This window comes from Dreissena polymorpha, chromosome 15 (assembly GCF_020536995.1).
Source record: "Dreissena polymorpha isolate Duluth1 chromosome 15, UMN_Dpol_1.0, whole genome shotgun sequence".
NCBI classification, from domain to species: domain Eukaryota; kingdom Metazoa; phylum Mollusca; class Bivalvia; order Myida; family Dreissenidae; genus Dreissena; species Dreissena polymorpha.
The window spans coordinates 61916275-61936334 of NC_068369.1; the positions used below are offsets into that span (position 1 = coordinate 61916275).

At 37.2% G+C, this 20060-nt stretch overlaps 3 protein-coding genes across 3 annotated transcripts in view; all 3 read left to right on the forward strand.

Moving 5' to 3' along the window:
* LOC127860418 (nascent polypeptide-associated complex subunit alpha-like) overlaps positions 1-20060 on the forward strand; it is a 415045-nt gene that overhangs the window by 218216 nt on the left and 176769 nt on the right. The window lies entirely within an intron of this gene.
* Positions 1-20060, forward strand: part of LOC127860412 (uncharacterized) — a 395662-nt gene that overhangs the window by 163841 nt on the left and 211761 nt on the right. The window lies entirely within an intron of this gene.
* LOC127860421 (protein quiver-like) lies at positions 263-19515 on the forward strand. Its single transcript, XM_052398498.1, has 4 exons — positions 263-380; positions 7598-8365; positions 16301-16447; positions 18919-19515. Exons 2-4 carry the CDS (start codon positions 8275-8277, stop codon positions 19137-19139), a joined length of 459 nt encoding a protein of 152 aa, XP_052254458.1. The 5' UTR covers positions 263-380; positions 7598-8274; the 3' UTR covers positions 19140-19515.

A 20060-nucleotide genomic window follows, 5' to 3' on the forward strand; every position in this document is an offset into this window, starting at 1 on the left:
AATGTTTATACATTAGCTAAAGATCGATTTTTAAAACTAGTATTTAACAAGAAGGCATCGATTTTTGAATCATAATTAAAAACTTTTACAATAACATAAATCAAAGTCATGTAATCTGAAGCCAGCTCTTGTTCCACATTTGTAAGTCATTTGATATGAATAAAGACGGTTTATATCTCTACGTAAGTGTCGCGTTTAAATGGCTTAAGTGATCGACATATGACACGGTTCAGAAATTGTTTTTGTGCATAAATTTTAACAATTCTAGTTTAGTAAATACTGGTCGATCTATTTTTGTAATACTTAGAACATCAGGTAAAACCTGTATGGAATACTTAAAAGTGATAACTGTACGTTATTGAAGCCAAAGCGATTGTCAGGTATTTACTTTATTTATACTAGTATGAATTCCTATACCTCTAATATAATGCGTTTTAAGTTTTTGGTGTTGATTGTGCTGAATTTGAGTTTAGAGGTCACGGACGTCATCGTCCATTTTTTTAATCAAAGGTCGAGTTGGCTTTCGTTTTTATTACAATTATAGTATTACTTTTTTTTCAACTGTAAACCTTATTTAAGTCAATTTTCAAACGTATTCATGTGCGTATACACACTTTCCCTAACTTCTCTATAACATTCATGGTTTATGATTTGTAATCGAAATAATCTGTATTCATAATAAATTGCCACACCAATTATTGATAATACTGGCAAGTGTGTTTTGTTAAAAAGAACGACCTTGCAAACTAAAAAAAAACAACATATATTATAGGACATGCACATGTTTTGTCGTCGGCGAAAAACAACTCGATTTTACATTTGATGAATGCATACTAATACTGAGGTGATAATATAGTTCACTAGGACAGTTTTCTGCAAAAGTGACACTGCTTTTGACACACTTTTACCATTGTCGTCAAAAAATGACTGTGTAAATATACAGTGGATGAATAACATAACATGTGGAACCCGACTGAACCATTATACCAGTGTGATTGTTTCCCTGTTGATTGTGCACATGTTTTGTCGTCGGCGAAAAACAACTCGATTTTACAATTGATGCATACTTATACTGAAGTGATAATATAGTTCACTAGGACAGTTTTCTGCAAACGTGACACAGCTTTTGACACACTTTTACCAATGTCGTCAACTAATGACTTTGTAAATATACAGTGGATGAATAACAAAACATGTTGAACCCGTCTGAACCATTAGACCAGAGTGATTGTTTTCATGTTGATTCAGGAAAACAGCCGTCACTCGCGCACATTCAAGAAGCGGGGTCAGAAACAAGAGTTCCAATAACAATACGGATTTAAAAACAGCCTTGAGACAATTAGTTCATCTGAACGCATAATACAACTTCTTCGGTCGTGTGTCTTGATAGAACTGCGTACTATGTGTCGGCACGCTTGATACTCGCTAACTAATATTATATGTATATGGGCCGCGATCTGGGAAAAGGTAGCTTAATATATATGCGTTAAGTGTCGTCCTTGATAATGCTTTGCAGTGCGCACATGCTTATCAGGGACAATGCATAATGCTTTTATGTTTATGGAACTCTTCGTTTAACGGAACGCAAACCAAGTCTGGGCGGAAACTGTTGTCCCTGATAAGCCTGTGCGGACTGCACATATGTGGGACTTCACTTTCTGGGCAAGCATTTATTCCGGTTTTCTCAGAACGAGGTGTGTCAATTTCCCGATTCCTTGTTACACATGATGATTGATGACGGCTTTATTGTTTATGCATTCTTCTATGACTATACGTATTCGTAAGAACGAACCTGCAAACCACAATTAGGGATTTCCAAAAGTGCACATGTCGTGTGCACACGAAGCAGTTTTATGCTGATCATTAAAGCATTATTTGCATTTTTGTAAACGTTATTTCCGATTATTTTCCGGTTTTTTTTTCTTCAGACCGTTTAACCTGTTTTAATTATTCATCAAGTTTGTATCTGTTTTGTTTAAAAAAGTATTTTCTTGTTCAACAAGATGAGCTACTAAAATGAACGATCTAAGTGGAAGTATGTTCATGCCAGTTGACACCACATATGAGTCACAAATTATACACACATTTTTTTCTACAACTTATCACTTTTGTAAATTAGAATGTGACATCGCATGATACTATCTCGACCAAACGTTTAAGTTTGCACAGTCACTTTAATTATACTTGTAATCGTTTTACAATTACAGTTTTATGTTGAGGCATTGTTGAATTGCCATGTGGTGAACATATGCCAACATTTAAGTGAGTCACACATTTGTAGCGCTCGTTTGCTGGCAGTTCCGTTCCAATTAAGGACAGTGTACAACATCTTGCTATATTGCGTGATTGATACTGCAGCTGTTGACAACTCATTCAAACTCTGATTAACAAATATTGTACAGACATGAATTACAAATCAGAATGCCTTTAAAATAACACAAACCGAACATAGGTGGCGTCTAAAACTGCACATACACTCGATCTGAACATTGTCATCGACATCCAATAAGCTTACTGTCATATGCGATGTAACCATCACTTGCTCTTGGAAATTTCAAGTCAAAGAAACCTTATAGAGTCCATATTATCTTGTAAGATAAACAAACGACACTACAGTGAGCGCCTGTGAAAATAATGAGCTGTGTTCACATTTACTTCAAGAAGGACGTTTTAATCGCGAAACACTCACTTGGACAAAATATTCACCAAAAACTATGCAGTAATCACGTCATTCTGCAGGACCCTCTAAAGAAGTAAATCAAATATCAGAGTATTGTGTCGTTTAAAATATTAATTTCATGGCATAGCGGTAGAAACTCCCGTTCAGAACGTTCACCGCAAAAATAACATTGTTCACATCACAAGTCTACCAAAGATTCGGATTAAAACAATCGAGATTATTTCAATGTGTCTGAGCACATATTGAAATGCAGAAATAACAACACGCTGACCGCCGAGTAAATCTATAGAACCAATAAAGGTTGCATTCTTTTTGTTTTCGTAATCCAGCAAAGAGAAAGTAATCCAATAACAATAACTCTGCGCGACGAAACGTTTTGATCTGTTTGTATAAAGTAGTGTTAGTTAGACGATTGTTGTATCCACATGCATATTCAGTAAACGGTTTATACGACAATAGTGCACCAATTTATGATCTTAATGTTAATAACTTCGTATTGATAACGGTGATGCCTATGGCAACCGGTTAGACGCATAATCCCAAGAAACTAGGTTTTTACTGAGAATCTAGGTTCTCATAATGAAAACCTAGGTTCTCGCTTGAAGATTGCACAGGGTTTCCAGAACCCAAGTTTTTATCATAGGTTTTCACCAGAACCTAAGTTATCATACAAGTGCATCAAACGGCGATAGCCTAGGTTCTTATTTGAAAACCAAGGTTTCGACAGACGTTAAATAGTCTGTGAAAACCATAGATTCGTCAGTTTATACATAAATTCGTGGGTTGGTTTCGACAGACGTTAATAGTCTGTGAAAACCATAGTTACGTCAGTTCATACTAAAATCCGTGGGTTTCATTTGGGAACCATTCTCATGAGAACCGAACCTAGGTTCACAGAATCATGCGTCGGACGGCGTAAACTTAGTCTCTCATGCGAGAACTGTGGTTTTCAATTTTGACCAATTATAACCAAGATCATAAGTTCTGATAAGAATCTAAGTTCTCAGAAAGAGAACCTAGGGTTTCAGAACGAGAACCTAGGTTCTCAGTAAAAACCTATTTTCTTGAGATTATGTGTCGAACCGCTTGCCATAGCTGCCTGTGTCACAAGTCGTGCTTTTTTCTGATGCATTTTAGAAATTAATTAATCCTGCAAAACGGACAGTTGCGTGTGAATTAACTTTATTGGAATTTGCGTCGTGAAATGCAGTGAACAGATAATGACGATTCGAATGGGCTGCCGTGTATGCACGACCTGTGCGCGGTTATTCATTTTAAGCAATGCGATTTATTTAAATGCTGGGTAAGTCACACGTACTGTAGGGCATGACTTTTCATTACTGGTTTTGACAAAAATATAGGTTTAGCTTTATATCAATGTATTGAGTAAATATCAGAGTTTCGCAAAGCTGTTACGCTCACATACGACTATATGTAATTCTTATCAAGAGTTTTATTATTGCTTCATTGCAACCACAGTGATTGAGTAAAATTGTGTTCTTAACAAGTACACGTACAAGTACACGTATAGCATTCAAATGTTCAATTATGTGAAAAGTAATCATCGCATGCTAAATCAACGTTTGTGTAATAAAACAATACCGCGGCTTCTAAATATTGTACAAAACACATAACCGCGGCTTCTAAATATTGTACAAAACACATAAACACAACTGCATTTTCAGTTTCAATCAATCTTATGACAGCGCACGATATTTATTTTATTTTCACTTTATGTTTCTTGGTTTTCCTACTTCTTTCACATTGTATGAATTTGTTTTACCGCCATTAACATCTCATCCTAACAGATTGCTCCTTTCGAGATACTTTGTTTCGATTATTGGGCAGCCATTCGCTACTTCTAGCTGTTATATATTTATTATATTATATTTAGAGCAAATGGTTATCGAATACAACAGTTTTTTATACGACTACTATTTAAAGTATTGCTTTTTGCGTATACAACACAATTATTGTTACTGGGTAACATATTTTTTTTAACTTTGTGATATCAAAAAGTCGCACTTTCAAAACCTTCAAAAACATTGTAAGTTGGTTGTGACCGGTCAGTGAAAAGTTTCTCAGAACGAGAGAATATTAAGATCTCTTTTAGCTTTCAATGCCGTTACTAAGCTGGTATTACTTGTAAACTTTTTTTTAATTTGTACTAGATATAGAGTTAAAATTTGCCATTTAAACGATGTACACGATGTGTTTTCGTTTTTAACTTGTAACTTGCTTCTGTTATGCTTTCAAAGGTCTTTAATCTTGTGTCCATGACGTATTTTTCCTTGACTATTGTGATTTGATTTCGAAACTTCATTCATTTCATAACTTTATTGTATTTCTCGAAAGATTGTATAATGACACGTTCCTGATATTTTGTAAGAATATTATTTATTTATTTAATAAAGCCAAATCACACAACATGTCTCTAACATTATTCCTAGATAAATAAGTAAAACTCTCTTGAGTATCGTTCCTGTTAAATTGTGTTTTTGGCCGTTTACTAACGATTAGAAATGAAACAAACATAATCGGATATCGAGTACTCGTTTTTACACGAACGAATAGAATTGTTCTGGCAAGTTTACAGTGTTTCTGTATATTATTGGAAGCAAACAAGTGTACGCATGCTTTATACGGAATATGCTAAGGTATTACTGAACGAAAGTTATAACTAGAAACTGTCATAGCTATTGTCGATTTACCAGTTTTTCCTCGCATTCATACATGTTTTGCAACAAATACTTTCTTAACATTTTCGCGGTCAGAAAAGGCTACATCTCTCTTATAATTAAAAGGCACATCTCTGTGTTATTAAATGTTTGTAACACAAGATACAGATCGATAAAGTGAATAAGAAGGCACCTGCCATTTACATGAGATCATATGAGCCGCGTTCTGAGAAAACTGAGCTTAATGCATGTGCGTAAAGTGTCTTCCCAGATTAGCCTGTGCAGTCCGCACAGGCTAATCAGGGACGACACTTTCCGCCTAAACTTGATTTTCGGTAAGGAGGGACTTCCTTTAAGCTAAAAATATCCTAAAAGCGGAAAGTGGCGGACTGCACAGGCTAATCTGGGACGACACTTTACGCAAAAGCATTATGCCCACTTTTCTCAGAACGCGACTCATACAACAATCAATGGGCCGCATGCGTACCCAAGACAGTATAAGCGCGCGAAACAAGCAATGGGCATTTAAATTGGTGCATTTTCCTCGCCTTGTTTGACGTTAACATATTGTGTATGTTTGTATATCTATATAGGTAGACACGAGATTAAACTTTATGCAAAACAAACATAAATCAATACTATCCTTTGTAATATTTCTTTGGCACTATGTGACAGAAGGAACACTCATTCTCTCGTGTTAATATCGTTCGCTGGGACAGTTGTCTGCAAATATAAAACTGCTTGTGACACCGTTCCATCAATATAGCAAAATACTGATTGTGCAAATATACACTGTAGAAATAACAACACATGCTGCAACGGAATGAGCCTTTAAACCAGTAGAATTGCTTACTGTTGATCTCGGAATACGACCGTACTGTCAAAGGTGCAATTTTAAAGGGTTAGACAAGAGAAGCAATTTCAATAACAATACGGTTTATATAAAACCCGCGTAATGCAATGGCTCGATATGCACGCGTAACACAACGTTTACAGATGTTTGTGTTGATAGGACAGCGTATTTTGTGTTGGCACATATTATTATTCTAAGGATTTCTGTATTAGTCGCACTCCGGAAATAACTTAATGCACTCAGACGTCTTCATAATGTTCAAATACTCGACCTGGAGTCATTCATTAAGCTTACTGTCATATGCGATTTAATCATCACTCGCTCTAGGGCGCTTCTAAATCGAAGAAACCTTAAATATGTACAACCGAACTGGAAGAGACGGGTGATTAAATTGTCGTTTTCCGTCGGCTCGTTATTGTCAGTTCCCATTAGATGGCTAAACTTCATTTGCCCATTTCAGCATTCGTAATTGAAGCTCAACAACCTCTTTAAAGGGTGTACCAAAAGTCTTCGGACGTTCGCAGAGGTTTGCAGGGACGCGTTCGCAATTTTAATTCAACCTTTCTTCTCTTTAATTCAATGAAAACCCGGATATTTTTTTATAATAATTGTCCGTTGCGCATTATATTTAATATGGCGAACACTTGTGTTTATGTTTTATTTTACAAATGTTCATATGCACAAAGTTAAGAATGCCAACAAAGTGTCGTACAATGGGTCACGTTCGTACGTTTTTCTTAGCAATTAGGATTAAACTGTTTTAAATATTAAAACTAAACGAGTAATGGAGATTGTTTTTTAATGGTAACATTTTAATTTTAATTGAGTGGCTCATTATACTATTTGTGGTGTTTTTGAAAAATACATACGTATTATCACTTATTTGAAGTCTTAAATTTAGATTTAGAACTCGTGAAATAACCCTCAGCTTGGACTCTATACAAAAATGAACTTCTAGTCATGCCTTTGTTTTGATTCTTTTAAGGATGTTTTGAATACAAATGTAAGTGTAGGCGGAATATTTTTTAACAACTGTTGCGCAGCAAACTTTGCTTTATAACATGCTGTCTTCTCAATACATAGACATGTTATTATTTTATACAGGTGAAAACAAGCAAATCCGCATTATTTGCCAAGTTTTTATTGTGCACATACGCAGTTTGTACTATGTTATTTATCCTTATCTCTTTAAGATTCGTATTGTATTCGATGGGTAATAATCAAACGCCTGGCGCTCGTAATTCTTTGAAGTTATTGTAATTTCCTGAGACAACTTTAGACCTAATGATGCATTAACACCTATAGTCACTGACCTATGGTATGTTTATTGTTCTACATTAACAACGAACTACATATTGATACTCGTTGCGTGCGTGTTTCTTTCAGGTTTGCGACAAGATATAAGACATATCCAGCAGCGCTAGGCTAGACGAAACTATAATCATCATAGCTGTGACGGGGTGATGTGTACCTGGAGGAAAGCCGTTCATATGCCACAACCGTCTGTATTTATCTCTCGGTGTGGGTAATTACTGAACACGAAGTTTATGTAACGGCATGTATCTCGAAGGTTAATGGTAGAATGGCTAATTAAAAGTATAGACCAGAATGCCTGGTCATTTGTTTTCGCGTGAATGTACCCGTGATTAAGATGCGTGCTTGAGTCTGGAAAACGGAAATTGGGTATTAGCCTCTCGCAAATGCGTCGTTTCTGTGCTGGATTGACGATCGGGGCTCAGCGATAATTTCATTTTTTGTGTATATAATTAACTACTATATGAGCATTATGCGTGCATAATGGTGCAATGCTATGAGGCGCGTGTGTACCTTGTGTGCGGTGCTAAAAGAGTGTCAAGTTGAAATGAAATCGTGAATCAGAGATCCATTCTGAAACAGCCTGGACTATTTTGCAAATGGAAACTTGATGAACATTATTTTGATCGTTTTTCATAACATTTTTAACGACCAAAGATTTCCATTTTATACTTCGTAAACGGGAATACTGTTGTTACTAAAGTAGTGCGCATTTGTACAACTTTTATGAATAACATTGTGACATAAACATGGAGGTTCGCGTCGTCGTTATAGCAACCATAGCGTTTTTGATGGGCGTATCTATGGAGGAGGCAAAGGGTCAAGATGAAGACTACTCCGGTATGTTGGTGTATGTTGTTGTTGATTAATCTGACATATCAGGGGGGGGGGTCTATTGACCGCTTTATTTTAGGCTTACGACAAGTATGAAAGAATTATAGCGAAATTCTTTCGATTTACAAATTTTTCCTAAGATTGTTATTATTCATATACTTAATTTGTTTACACTTCTTATTTCGCCAATGCTATTATCTTTTGATTAAGACCTGTTTACGACATTCGAAACCGGAATTTCTGCAATATCTGAAGTAACTTAGTTCTCCAGTTTAAGTATGTTCTAATGTCCTAAACCTATACATTGGCATAACATTTTTGAACACGAGTTCGTTATTGTCTAAAACACAGTAAACTTAATTACCCATCAAGAGACGCTTTGTTTACCGGTTTTTAACTTATAGTAATCTCTGGATGTGATGTCATTGGATACCAAAATCCATTAAAGACATCCAGATTCAACCTTTAAATAAAGTACACGATATTTCCACCACCGTGGCGGCTGATGTCAGAAAAATACGTAGATACTGTAAGCGAGATGTATCATTTTATTGTCAACAGTTTATTTTCGCAACCTAAAAACATGGACAAAGAATGTTTAATAAAAGTATAAGTCCATAACACCATTAATAAAATAGTGTTTACTGCAGGGAAATTTATAACGGCCAAGTCTGCGCCGATGAGTTTTCGAATGTGCAAAAGACTATCCGTTCCAATTGGATACAGCTATTAATTTCGTTGATGTTCTGGTACTTCTTCTTCTTCTAAACTTTTATATAGTTTTTGTTTGTTCAATTAATCAAAATTTAGTTTGTTTAAAAAAAAGACATCTTATATATTCGCCTTAATACAATCAGCAATATGAGAAGGCAAGTCACTTCACGATCTTAATTACACACTCTTTCGCCACCCTTGATGGATATGGCAATTTTACCATGGACTAGCCAATAATTGTCACATCGAGATCCAGCACAAAACAGATGCGACGGAGGAAGGGAATATAAATGAAATACATAATTTTTATGTATATATGAAACGGTACAAACACGATACAGTACTATACATAAAAATTGTACTTGTATTATTATCGAACTGAAAGAGGTTCTATGTGCATCATATTAACGTTGCGCGTATGTGTCTTCACTGTTTGGATAAAATTATGTTCCGTGCTTAAAGTAAATCATCAAGTAATCGGCTGACATGAATCCATAAAACTATTTTCCGCGCAACCTTTGTTTATTTGGCTCCGAACTATGGAACGCCAAAACTGCCTTTTGTTGATTAAGACTGATATGTTCGGTTAAGTTGAAATTGTGTTGGGTTAAGTTTACATTATGTTGGATTCATAAGACCTTATGCTGGGTTAATGCGACATTTTGTTGGGTTAAGTTGGCATAATGTTGGGTTTATTTGAGATTATGTTAGGTTAAGATGACATTGTGTTTGGTTAATTTGACATTATGTTGGGTAAAGGTGGCATTATGCTGTGTTAAGTTGACATTATGTTGGGTTAAGTTGACATTATGCTGGGTTAAGTTCGCATTAAGTTTGGTTTAGTTGACATTATGTTGGGTTAAGTTGACATTATGTTTGGTTACGGTGACATTATGTTGGGTTAAGTTGTTATTATGTTCGGTTTAGTTGTCATTATGTTGGGTTAAGTTGACATTATGTTCGGTTAAGTTGACATTATGTTGGGTTAAGTTGGCATTATATTCGATTAAGTTGGCATTATGTTCGGTTAAGTTGACATTATGTTGGGTTCAGTTGATATAGTGTTAGGTTCAGTTTTCGTCATGTTGGGTTAAGTTTACATCATGTTCGGTTAAGTTGCCATCATGTTCGGTCGTCATTACGTTATGTTCGGTCATTCGGATCTCCTCGGTACAGTAGTCTTAAAATGGCGGATCGACTCACACGTGCGCTAATAGAGATAGGGCTTTCTGATCTAATTGCAAATTTCTGCATTGAAAAAAATGACGAAGAAACGGTATCAAAACTAAAGGCCCAGTCTCACTATGATGCCGGTGGAGCCCCGGTGCGTGATCCGGGATCTACCGGGATAAACCGGGGCTCCGCCGGGGACGACCGGGATGAACCGGGGACGACCGGCAACAACCGGGTCTCCACCGGGAAAGTGTTAAAATGTTTAATACCTCCGGAATGAACCGAGAGTCACCGGGAGGGACCGGCAACAACCGGCGCGGTACCGGCAACAACCGGGACGGCACCGGGAACAACCGGGACGGCACCGTAGCTTCCGCGTGGCCCATACAGACCCCGACAGAGCTACGGCAACGCCCCGGTTGTCGCAGGTCTTGCCCCGGCGTAGCCCCGGTAAATGCCGGCAGAATCCCAGTATAGCTACGGTACATCGGTAAACCGGCGCTCCGCCCGGACACCACCGGCATTCACCGGGGCTCCGTCTGGGCATTACCGGCGACGACCGGGGTTAAACTGGGCGTTGCCGTAGCTCTGCCGGGGTCAGATGCCGGTATAGCACCGATGAGTGCCGGTGGAGATACGTTATACCGGGGAGCTGCCGGGGACGCTGCCGGCTTTCACCGGGTCTCCACTTGGGCATTAACGGCGACAACCGGGGCTCTGCCGGGGCTTCATCGGGATAGAGCGTAGCTAGTCCGGGGTTGACCGGAACTCTGCCGGGTTGTTGACCGGCTTCAACAAGGGCGGCATCGGGAAATAGTTTGACCGCGTTAAAAAAAATCTACGATTCATCCCGGTATTCGCCGGTTGACCGGCGTTAGCAAACCGGGATGGACCGGGGCTCTAACGGCTATAGTGAGACTTGACTTAAGCGACACCGAACTTAACCGTCTCGGGTTGAATACGATTGAAGATGGACACAGATTTCGTGTAATAAATCCGATTGAACCGGACATAACGTTATGACAACCGAACATGATATCAACTTAACCGAACATAATGTAAACTTAACCCAACATAATGTAAACTAAACATAACATAATGTCAACTGAACCCAACATAATGTCAACTTAACCGAACATTATGCGATGTCCGATATATATCAATATAAATATAAAATGTATGAAGTCCCGGGTAAACCTAACATAAATGTAAATAAAATCAATGAATAATTAGATGTACGATTACAAAAAACAAATACCAAGTGCTATAAATAGAACGACATGTTTGTTCTTGAAGATATTAACTGTATTACAGACAATTAAGAACATTTGTTTAGAGCCTATGCCTTGTAATCTTTTAACAAAGTGTCATTCGGAATATTGATCGAATCGTCAATTAAATGATAATTCCGATGAAGCCCCCGCGGAATGTACTGCTTACGTAGTAACACATTTATAAGAAAAACGAACACTCCAATTAGTTGTAAGGGAGACAGTTGTCGGTCGGAAAACGTGTCAATACATGTGAGACATTTTGTTAATGACATATTTTTATTGACAGCGTTGCGTTTTTTATTGAAACAAACTTTAGAATTGAAAAAGCAAACAATGAAACTCCATAAATTGTACCAGGAGATACATTCGTGTTATTTTCTGCTACTTTTTAACAGATCAACGACCCTTATCGGGAAATGACCAAAACTTAGATCATCGCCTTCGACTGGTCAATGCAAAGCGTTTGGAGTTAAAACCGGGTTAAGGGCTTGTCAAACCTGACACTTAACAAAGAAAGATGCAAAGAAATAATGCTCGTCCTTATACATAAATGCGTACGCTGTTTCTGAATATTCCATTCGTAGCAGTTAAAGTACAATGCTTGTCTTTTACACAAAGTAAGAAAATTTATAATGTATTCGTGTGAATACAGTCCGCACAGGCTAATCAGGGAAACGCGTTCCTCCTCAACTGAGCTTTCGTGAAGAAAGGACATCCTTTAAACGAAAAATAACCAAATTGCGGAAAGTGTCCTCCCTGATTAGCCTGTGCGAACTGCTAAGGCTAATCTGGGACATCATTTAACAAAAACAATTAAATGACTGTTCAAGTTTCCTGAGCAGACTGCGTGGTCGGTATGTCGTCACGAAGGACACTTAAATCATCAAAACAATTTTCGCGTGAAGTGGCTAATTATCATTTATTGGGGGAAACAAACACGCTTTGTATGTTTGCATTAAGAGAACGGTTTATGAAGTTAAATTGTTGATATGTGCTATCATGATGGTTATTCCAGTTCTTAGTATCGACACACACATATCGTGACACAAAGGTTTATAAATTATAAACGTGTTTTTCCATCTTTTCCCTAGATTTTTGCAATAAAGATTTTGAACTAGCTTTAAAAAGATCTGCGTTCCGAAACTTCTATCATGTCATATGTATAGGCTTAACCATCATTCCCATGCCTTAACTTAATCAGTGTATTTTGTTTATTACTTCTGATATCGATTCTTCGTATGCTGAGTTTGTCTGGAGACCACTTTACAAATCTTAATCGATCAAATAAGCGTTGGAAGATAAATAAAATCTCGAGAGAAGTGATTAATGGGACACTATCCGAATTGCACTTCGCAAGTGCGTTTTTTATCATTTTGTGCAGTGAGGTTAGGGGGGAATCAGGCACTGTATTCACTCGTCAGGTGGACATAGGCTGTTTTTCAAATGGAAACGTTTTTTAACTCACCTGAGCACAATGTGCTCATGGTGAGCTTTTGTGATCGCCCTTTGCCCGTCGTGCGTCGTGCGGCGTCAACATTTGCCTTGTTAACACTCTAGAGGCCACATTTATTGTCCGATCTTCATGAAACCTGGTCAGAAGATTCATCCCAATAATATCTTGGACAAGTTTAAAAATGATACCGGTTGGTTGAAAAACATGGCCGCCAGGGGGCGGGGCATTTTTCCTTATATGACGTACTATAGTAAAACCTTGTTTACACTCTAGAGGCCACATTTATTTTCCGATCTTCATGAAACTTGGTCAGAAGATTTATCCCAATGATATCTTGGATCCGTTCGAAAATGGTTTCTGTTGCTTTAAAAACCTGGCCACCAGGGGGCGGGGCATTTTTCCTTACATGGCTATATATGGCTTTGATAAAACCTTGTTAACACTCTAGAGGCCACATTTATTGTCCAATCGTCTTGACATTTGGTTAGAAGATTGGTCTCAATGATATCTTGGATGACTTCAAAAAAGGTTGCGCTTGCTTGAAAAACATGGCTGTCAAGGGGCGGGGCATTTTTCCTTATATGGCTATATATGGCTATAGTAAAATCTTGTTAACACTATAGAGGCCACATTTATTGTCCGATCCTTATTAAACTTGGTCAGAAGATTCATCCCAACAATATCTAAGACGAGTTCAAAAATGTTCATTTTTCCTGATATGGCTATAGTAAAACCTTGTTTACACTCTAGAGGCCACATTTATTTTCCGATCTTCATGAAACTTGGTCAGACGATTTGTCCCAATGATATCTTGGATGAGTTCCAAAATGGTTTTGGTTGCTTAAAAACATGGCCACCAGGGGGTGGGGCATTTTTCTTTAAATGGCAATATATTATGGCTTTAGAAAAACATTGGTAACACTCTAGAGGCTACATTTATTTCCATTGTTCATTCAATTTTGTCAGAAGAATGGTCTCAATGATATCTTGAATGAGTTCGAAAATGGATACGTTTGCTTGAAAAACAAGACCACCAAGGGCCGGAGCATATTTCCTAGAATGGCTATATATGGCTATAGTAAAATCATGTTAATACTATAGAGGCCACAGTTATTGTCCGAACTTCATGAAACTTAGTCAGATTATTCATCCCAAAAATATCTTAGATGAGTTTAAAAATGATGCCGGTTGGTTGAAAAACATGTCCGCCAGGGGGCGGGGCATTTTTCCTTATATGGCTATAGTAAAACCTTGTTAACACTCTAGAGGCCATATTTATTTTCCGAGCTTCATGAAACTTGGTCAGGAGATTTGTCCCAATGATATCTTGGATGAGTTCGAAAATGGTTTCGGTTGTTTTAAAAAAACATGGCCACCAGGGAGCGGGGCAATTTTCCTAATATGGCTATATATTGCTTGAGGAAAACTGATTAACACTCTAGAGGCCGCATTCATAGTCCGGTCATCATGAAACTTGGTCAGGCGATTTGTCCTAGTGGTATCTTGGATGAGTTCGAAAATGGTTCCGGTTGGTGGAAAAACATTGCCGCCAAGGGGCGTGGCATTTTTCCTTATATAGCTATAGTAGAACCTTGTTAACACTCTAGAAGCCATAATTATTGTCCGATCATCATGAAACATTGTCAGAAGATTTGTCCCAATGATATCTTGGACAAGTTCGAAAATGGTTCCAGTTTCTTGAAAAAATATGGCCACCAGGGGGCTGGGCATTTTTCCTAATATAGCTTCATAAATCTGCATGAAACTTTCTCAGAATATTTGTTTAAATGATATCTTGGATGTGTAGAAAAACGTGGCTGCAAGGTTGTTCACTAGTCATGAAAGTTGGTAAGAACATTTTGTTCTTATGACATCTTGAGCTGCACAGAACAGGTCAGTTCCTTTGAATCTCAGGTGAGCGACTTTGGGCCTTTCAGGCCCTCTTGTTATGTAAACGCGAAGCGTTATTATTACATGTGGCGTCTTCAATTAACTAACTAATTTTGGGCGTTGAAGTAAACGCGAATTATGATGCGCATGTTAAGTATTGAAACTTGTTGCTACGCGTGGAATTTTTTTTGATCACTTAACAGTCTAAAATGTTTTGCAATTGATCTCGGTAAATGAAAGAAGTAAAGACAGTATAGAGTATTAAGCTTAACCCGACCGACCCTTATGTTTGGTTCCTACCATTATATATATGTAAGTCCTTTTTGAATGGTCGATAAATGGTTATGCATTCGGTCAGATATATACGCATAGATTTATGTTTTACATACGAAGAAACACTGCAGCATAGAAATTTAAAATACATGTATAACAGTAATTGAATAATATTATTTGAACAGAAGAATAACATGTGCATCATAAAAGGATGGGGTAACCTACCTATCTTTATTCCCTTGGAGATGTTAGTGGAAACAAACAATAATTTGTTTGTCTAATGAAGACGTCTTTAAATTGAATGTTAATTGGCTGTATGTGAAATCAACATCAATGAGACAATGACAATGTGTTTTTGATAAACGATTGGTTAACATGTGCATGTATTTTCATTAAAAAGAAGTAGACTTGAAATTGCACGTTGTGTTTTTTCTTTTTGTGTAATTACAATTGTAATATTTAACAAGGCAGGCATTACAGGCGTTTTCTGCAGGCAACAACTCCTATTAATTGAATATTGTGCATTATACACTTTATTTAATCCTGCATCTGTACATGTGTAATGTATTATAATAAAACTCAATGTCCATGTCACACAAGTATGGAGATTTCTTGCATTTTTATGCCCCCAGATCGAATGATCAGAGGGTATATTGTTTGTGGCCTGTTTGTCTGTCTGTCATTGTATGTGTGTGTCTGTCCCAGAACTTTAACCTTGCTCATAAATGAAAAATGTTGGGTCTATGTTCTTTCAACTTCACATGGGCATGCATCTCATTGAGATTTATAATTAAACTTGGTTTGAGGTCACTATGTCAAAGGTCAATGGCACTGTGACCTTTACATTCAAAATATAACCTTGTTTCTAAAATAGCTGCCGTGCGGCTTCAACGCGCAGTATGGAGCATTGTGTTTCTTAAACACAGCTTTTGTTTTAACTTTCAATAGAATATGACAAATGGTGAAAAAAGTGCATAAACGTCTCATGACTTTCAATGTTTATACCAATGCTCGTTTTTGCACTTTGAGACGTATTGAAGTTTGTAATGTTGCTATATGTTCAGTAACATTCGCTCGGCATTCGACGGTTTAATAGGGTGCTTAATTATGTTTTGTGGTAAAAATACATGATCATTATCACTCACACAAGCAATTGTGTTTCAGATCCAATCAAATGCTTTTATTGCTTCGGACTTGCTGAAAACAGCTCCTGCGCCGACCCTGTGGATCCCAAGGTCGATAAGGACAAGTCCCTTCAAGTGATCGAATGCGAAAGCGGTATCTGTCTGAAGTGGACACATTATTATGAACGTATGTTAATACCTGAAACTCGAAATATATATTTAAGCAGCGATGATTTATCTCTTTTGTTAGCGGATATACGCCCTTTACACATTTACGACGGATTATTATACAGTCGTTTTTCTTTGGAATAAGGTTGATGAACAATTTCCAGCTGGATCAATTTTTATTCGCCAGTTTAAAATATGGGTCATATTATGGGATCACCCTCGGGCCGGCGGCTTCTATGAGAACGAGGTCAACTGGCTCAAACATTTCAAATCGGATCATCATGAAACTTGCGGATAATGTATGTGTGCATATAAACTCGGCACCGTTTTATCGCCCGACGCACATCTGAATTATAACCCTTCAATACAAAATGGCATCATGTGCGTTCTCAAATCGGAATTATTTGCCTACATTAGCATGAAATAGGGTCATAATATGTGTGGGCATACGATTTCGGACAAATTCGATTATTTGCAAGATCGTCTTAAGTATCTCTTTCTTATGGCCCTTGATGGCTTGATCAATAAAAAAATGGCTTCATTTACATTGTCCGCTCTCCAACTCAAAAAGTTTGTATCAGATCATCATGTAACTAAAAATATTTGTGTGGGCATACAATCGGGTTAACTTTGATCACATATCGCTAGAATCACGTTTGGTGTATGGCCATTGAATACAAATAGTATGGCAAAATTAATCCTGTCCACTCTTTTACTAAAATAGCATCTCTGTATTATTACCATTAAATGATATCTTGTCCGCCTTTTTGTTCAATTTGTCAAATCAATCTTTTTGATACAGTTTGCGTGCATATACTCTTTTCTAAGGTTTACTTAGCCAGCAATATCCGCTGGTTAGATCCCCAGCCCGGACAAGTAACTTGTGAGGATTGGTCATCACTTTCTTTCCAAGGTTACTTTCCTACCTCTGATTTAAGTAGGTCAGTTGTCAGTAAATGGCATAGGTATGAGCACTTGGTACTGGTAAATCAGCGAACCCAGGAAAGTGTGAGTTGGTTGTCTACAGGCCGCCATGATTTGAGATAAAAACTGTTGAAAAGGCAAAAATCCAATTCAACAGACACGGAAAATTTCCGCTCTTGAACTCAACTAGTATAAATGAAACATTCATGAAACTAGATGGCAGTGTTTTGGGGCATATATTATCCGGCAAGTTCGACATCCAGCCAAATTACCATAAGGTCTTCTCAGTTATGGACATTGAATGATTCAATAATTGGCCGAATTATCCTTGCTTTAACTCAATGGTTTTAATCAAACATGATAACAATGTTAATAGGCATAAAATCATGACTGAGTACAATAATCAGCCAGATGGCCTATGGCATTTCGAAAGTATGGTCATTGAATGATCCAACATTTTCTAGTTTATTGTTTATGCTCCCTAACCAAAATGAATGTTATCGTATGATACATGAATTTGGTGGGCAAATAGTCTCGACCAGTTTGATAACCAGCCAGATGGTCTGAAGTCCTTCTGAATAATGGCCCTTGAATGATACAATAATTGATTGAAATCATGTTTTCATCCCTTTGACTGTTTTTACTCGTATCATCATATAGTAACGATTTGTATGGGCATGAACTCTGGATCAAGTGTATGGGCATGAACTATGGATCCAGTGCAACAACAAACCGTATGGGCATGAACTATGGATCAAGTGCAACAACAAGCCAGAACGCCTTATGAATTTTTGAATTATTACCATTGAATGATCCATCATTTGCCAGTTAATTGATCAAGCTCCCTAACTCAAATAGTTGTAATAGTATCCCAAATAAACTTGGGGAAAATATTTGTTTGCAAATAATCTCAACCGGTTTGAGAAGCCGCAAGTATTAAGGTTTTACTGATGTCTGGCCCTTGAATTAAAATAAATAAACTGTATGTTTTTACATCATTACGTTTCAATACGTATTTTTTTTTTTGCAAAGTATATTTACAAAAATAAGCTTTTATGCTCATTTTACCCTTAAAGACTTTTGGGTATTAATTTAATAAGACACCTCTTATTTATCTTATTTATATCTCTGGTGAAGAATCTACATTTATATTAGAAGAACATTAAAGAGGCCGTCCAACATATTTTGGCATGTATTGAAGCTTGTCATTAAATGCTTTAAATGCTTTATATTGATAAACATTTGAACTAAAAATCTCCTGTAAAAAAAACAAGAATACAATTAAAAAAAAAAGGAAAAAAGTAAACCTCAACAGGGCTCGAATCATTGACCCCTGGATTTCTGGAATCCTGGAGTAAAAAGCCTCCCGCCTAGACCACTCGACCATCCACGCTCATGTTTTGAGCGAATGTATTTTATAGCTATAAAAGCAATCCTCGTAGTTTCCCAAAATATCGTTTCCGTCGATACAACGCTTTATCTGTTGAATGGCCCCTTGAACTGAGTTATAACATAAAATACTGCTACATCTGGACAATGCCAACGGTTTTACTTATATGATTTCAGGCCAACTATATATGCACAGGACCTGCTCCCATCGTCTGCCAGATTTCAAAATAATCATGATCAATGGCGTCTGCAGATCGGAGCGAACTGGCAACGGAAACCTCTGTATGTGCAGCAAGAATTTGTGCAACGCCGCCGGAACAAACTATAGTAATCGCTGTGTGCTATTGATCCTATTGTTGCCTGTTTTGAGACAGATATTTCAGGCCAAAATAGATTAACCGCTGTGACCCACAACTATGCGGACTGTTTGAACAATTGAACAATTTCCAGGGCACTGAGTGCTCGGCCACCCTCCAGAAATTATCTGTCCACATCAATCAAACGTATGCAATTAATTGTATAAATGCGATGCCGCGTCGCCGAAACTCTTCGTTTTGAGTATGTCATATCGTCAGAGTAAATAATTTGTATTAAGACATTTAAGACATTTGTATTCATGTAAATAAAAGATGCTGAAAGACCTGATCAGGTTCATGAAGAATGTTGACGATTGCATTAAAAATAGCTACTTTTTATACTGAGTAACAGCAACAGCAGGCTGGTCTGACGCTAAGCTTACCGTTCATGACTTGAGACCATCTTCCGACGCTGCAGTATATATATATATATATATATATATATATATATATATATATATATATATATATAAATATATATAAATATATATAGTTATCATGATTTCAAACAAGAGGCCAAACACTTGTAAAATATGTTATTGTTTACAAAGGTTGTGAGGAGGTATAACTGTCTCGGAGAATCTTAATCAGACCGTAGTGTACACGCAGTCTAGTGTATAACGTGACAACGCTAGTGTTTAGAGGAAAATATAAATTATATAATTGTATGGATGAACCGCGAATAATTGACGAAGACCAAGGTTTGATGTGCAAATGTGACTTTTGTTATACTTATTTTTTCGAAAAACAATTTGCCAAGCTTACCAAGGTACATGCGCTCATCTTAGTCTCAACCCATACACATAGTATACATCTTAGTCTCAACCCATACACATAGTATACATCTTAGTCTCAACCCATACACATAGTATACATCTTAGTCTCAACCCATACACATAGTATACATCTTAGTCTCAACCCATACACATAGTATACATCTTAGTCTCAACCCATACACATAGT

What these genes read in the sequence shown, in the direction of transcription:
- LOC127860421 (XM_052398498.1), top strand. Translation starts at nt 8,275, where the DNA reads ATGGAGGTTCGCGTCGTCGTTATAGCAACCATAGCGTTTTTGATGGGC. An exon ending in TCAAGATGAAGACTACTCCG is followed by an intron (nt 8,366 to 16,300) that starts GTATGTTGGTGT and finishes ATTGTGTTTCAG; the next exon opens with ATCCAATCAAATGCTTTTAT. An exon ending in GTGGACACATTATTATGAAC is followed by an intron (nt 16,448 to 18,918) that starts GTATGTTAATAC and finishes ATATGATTTCAG; the next exon opens with GCCAACTATATATGCACAGG.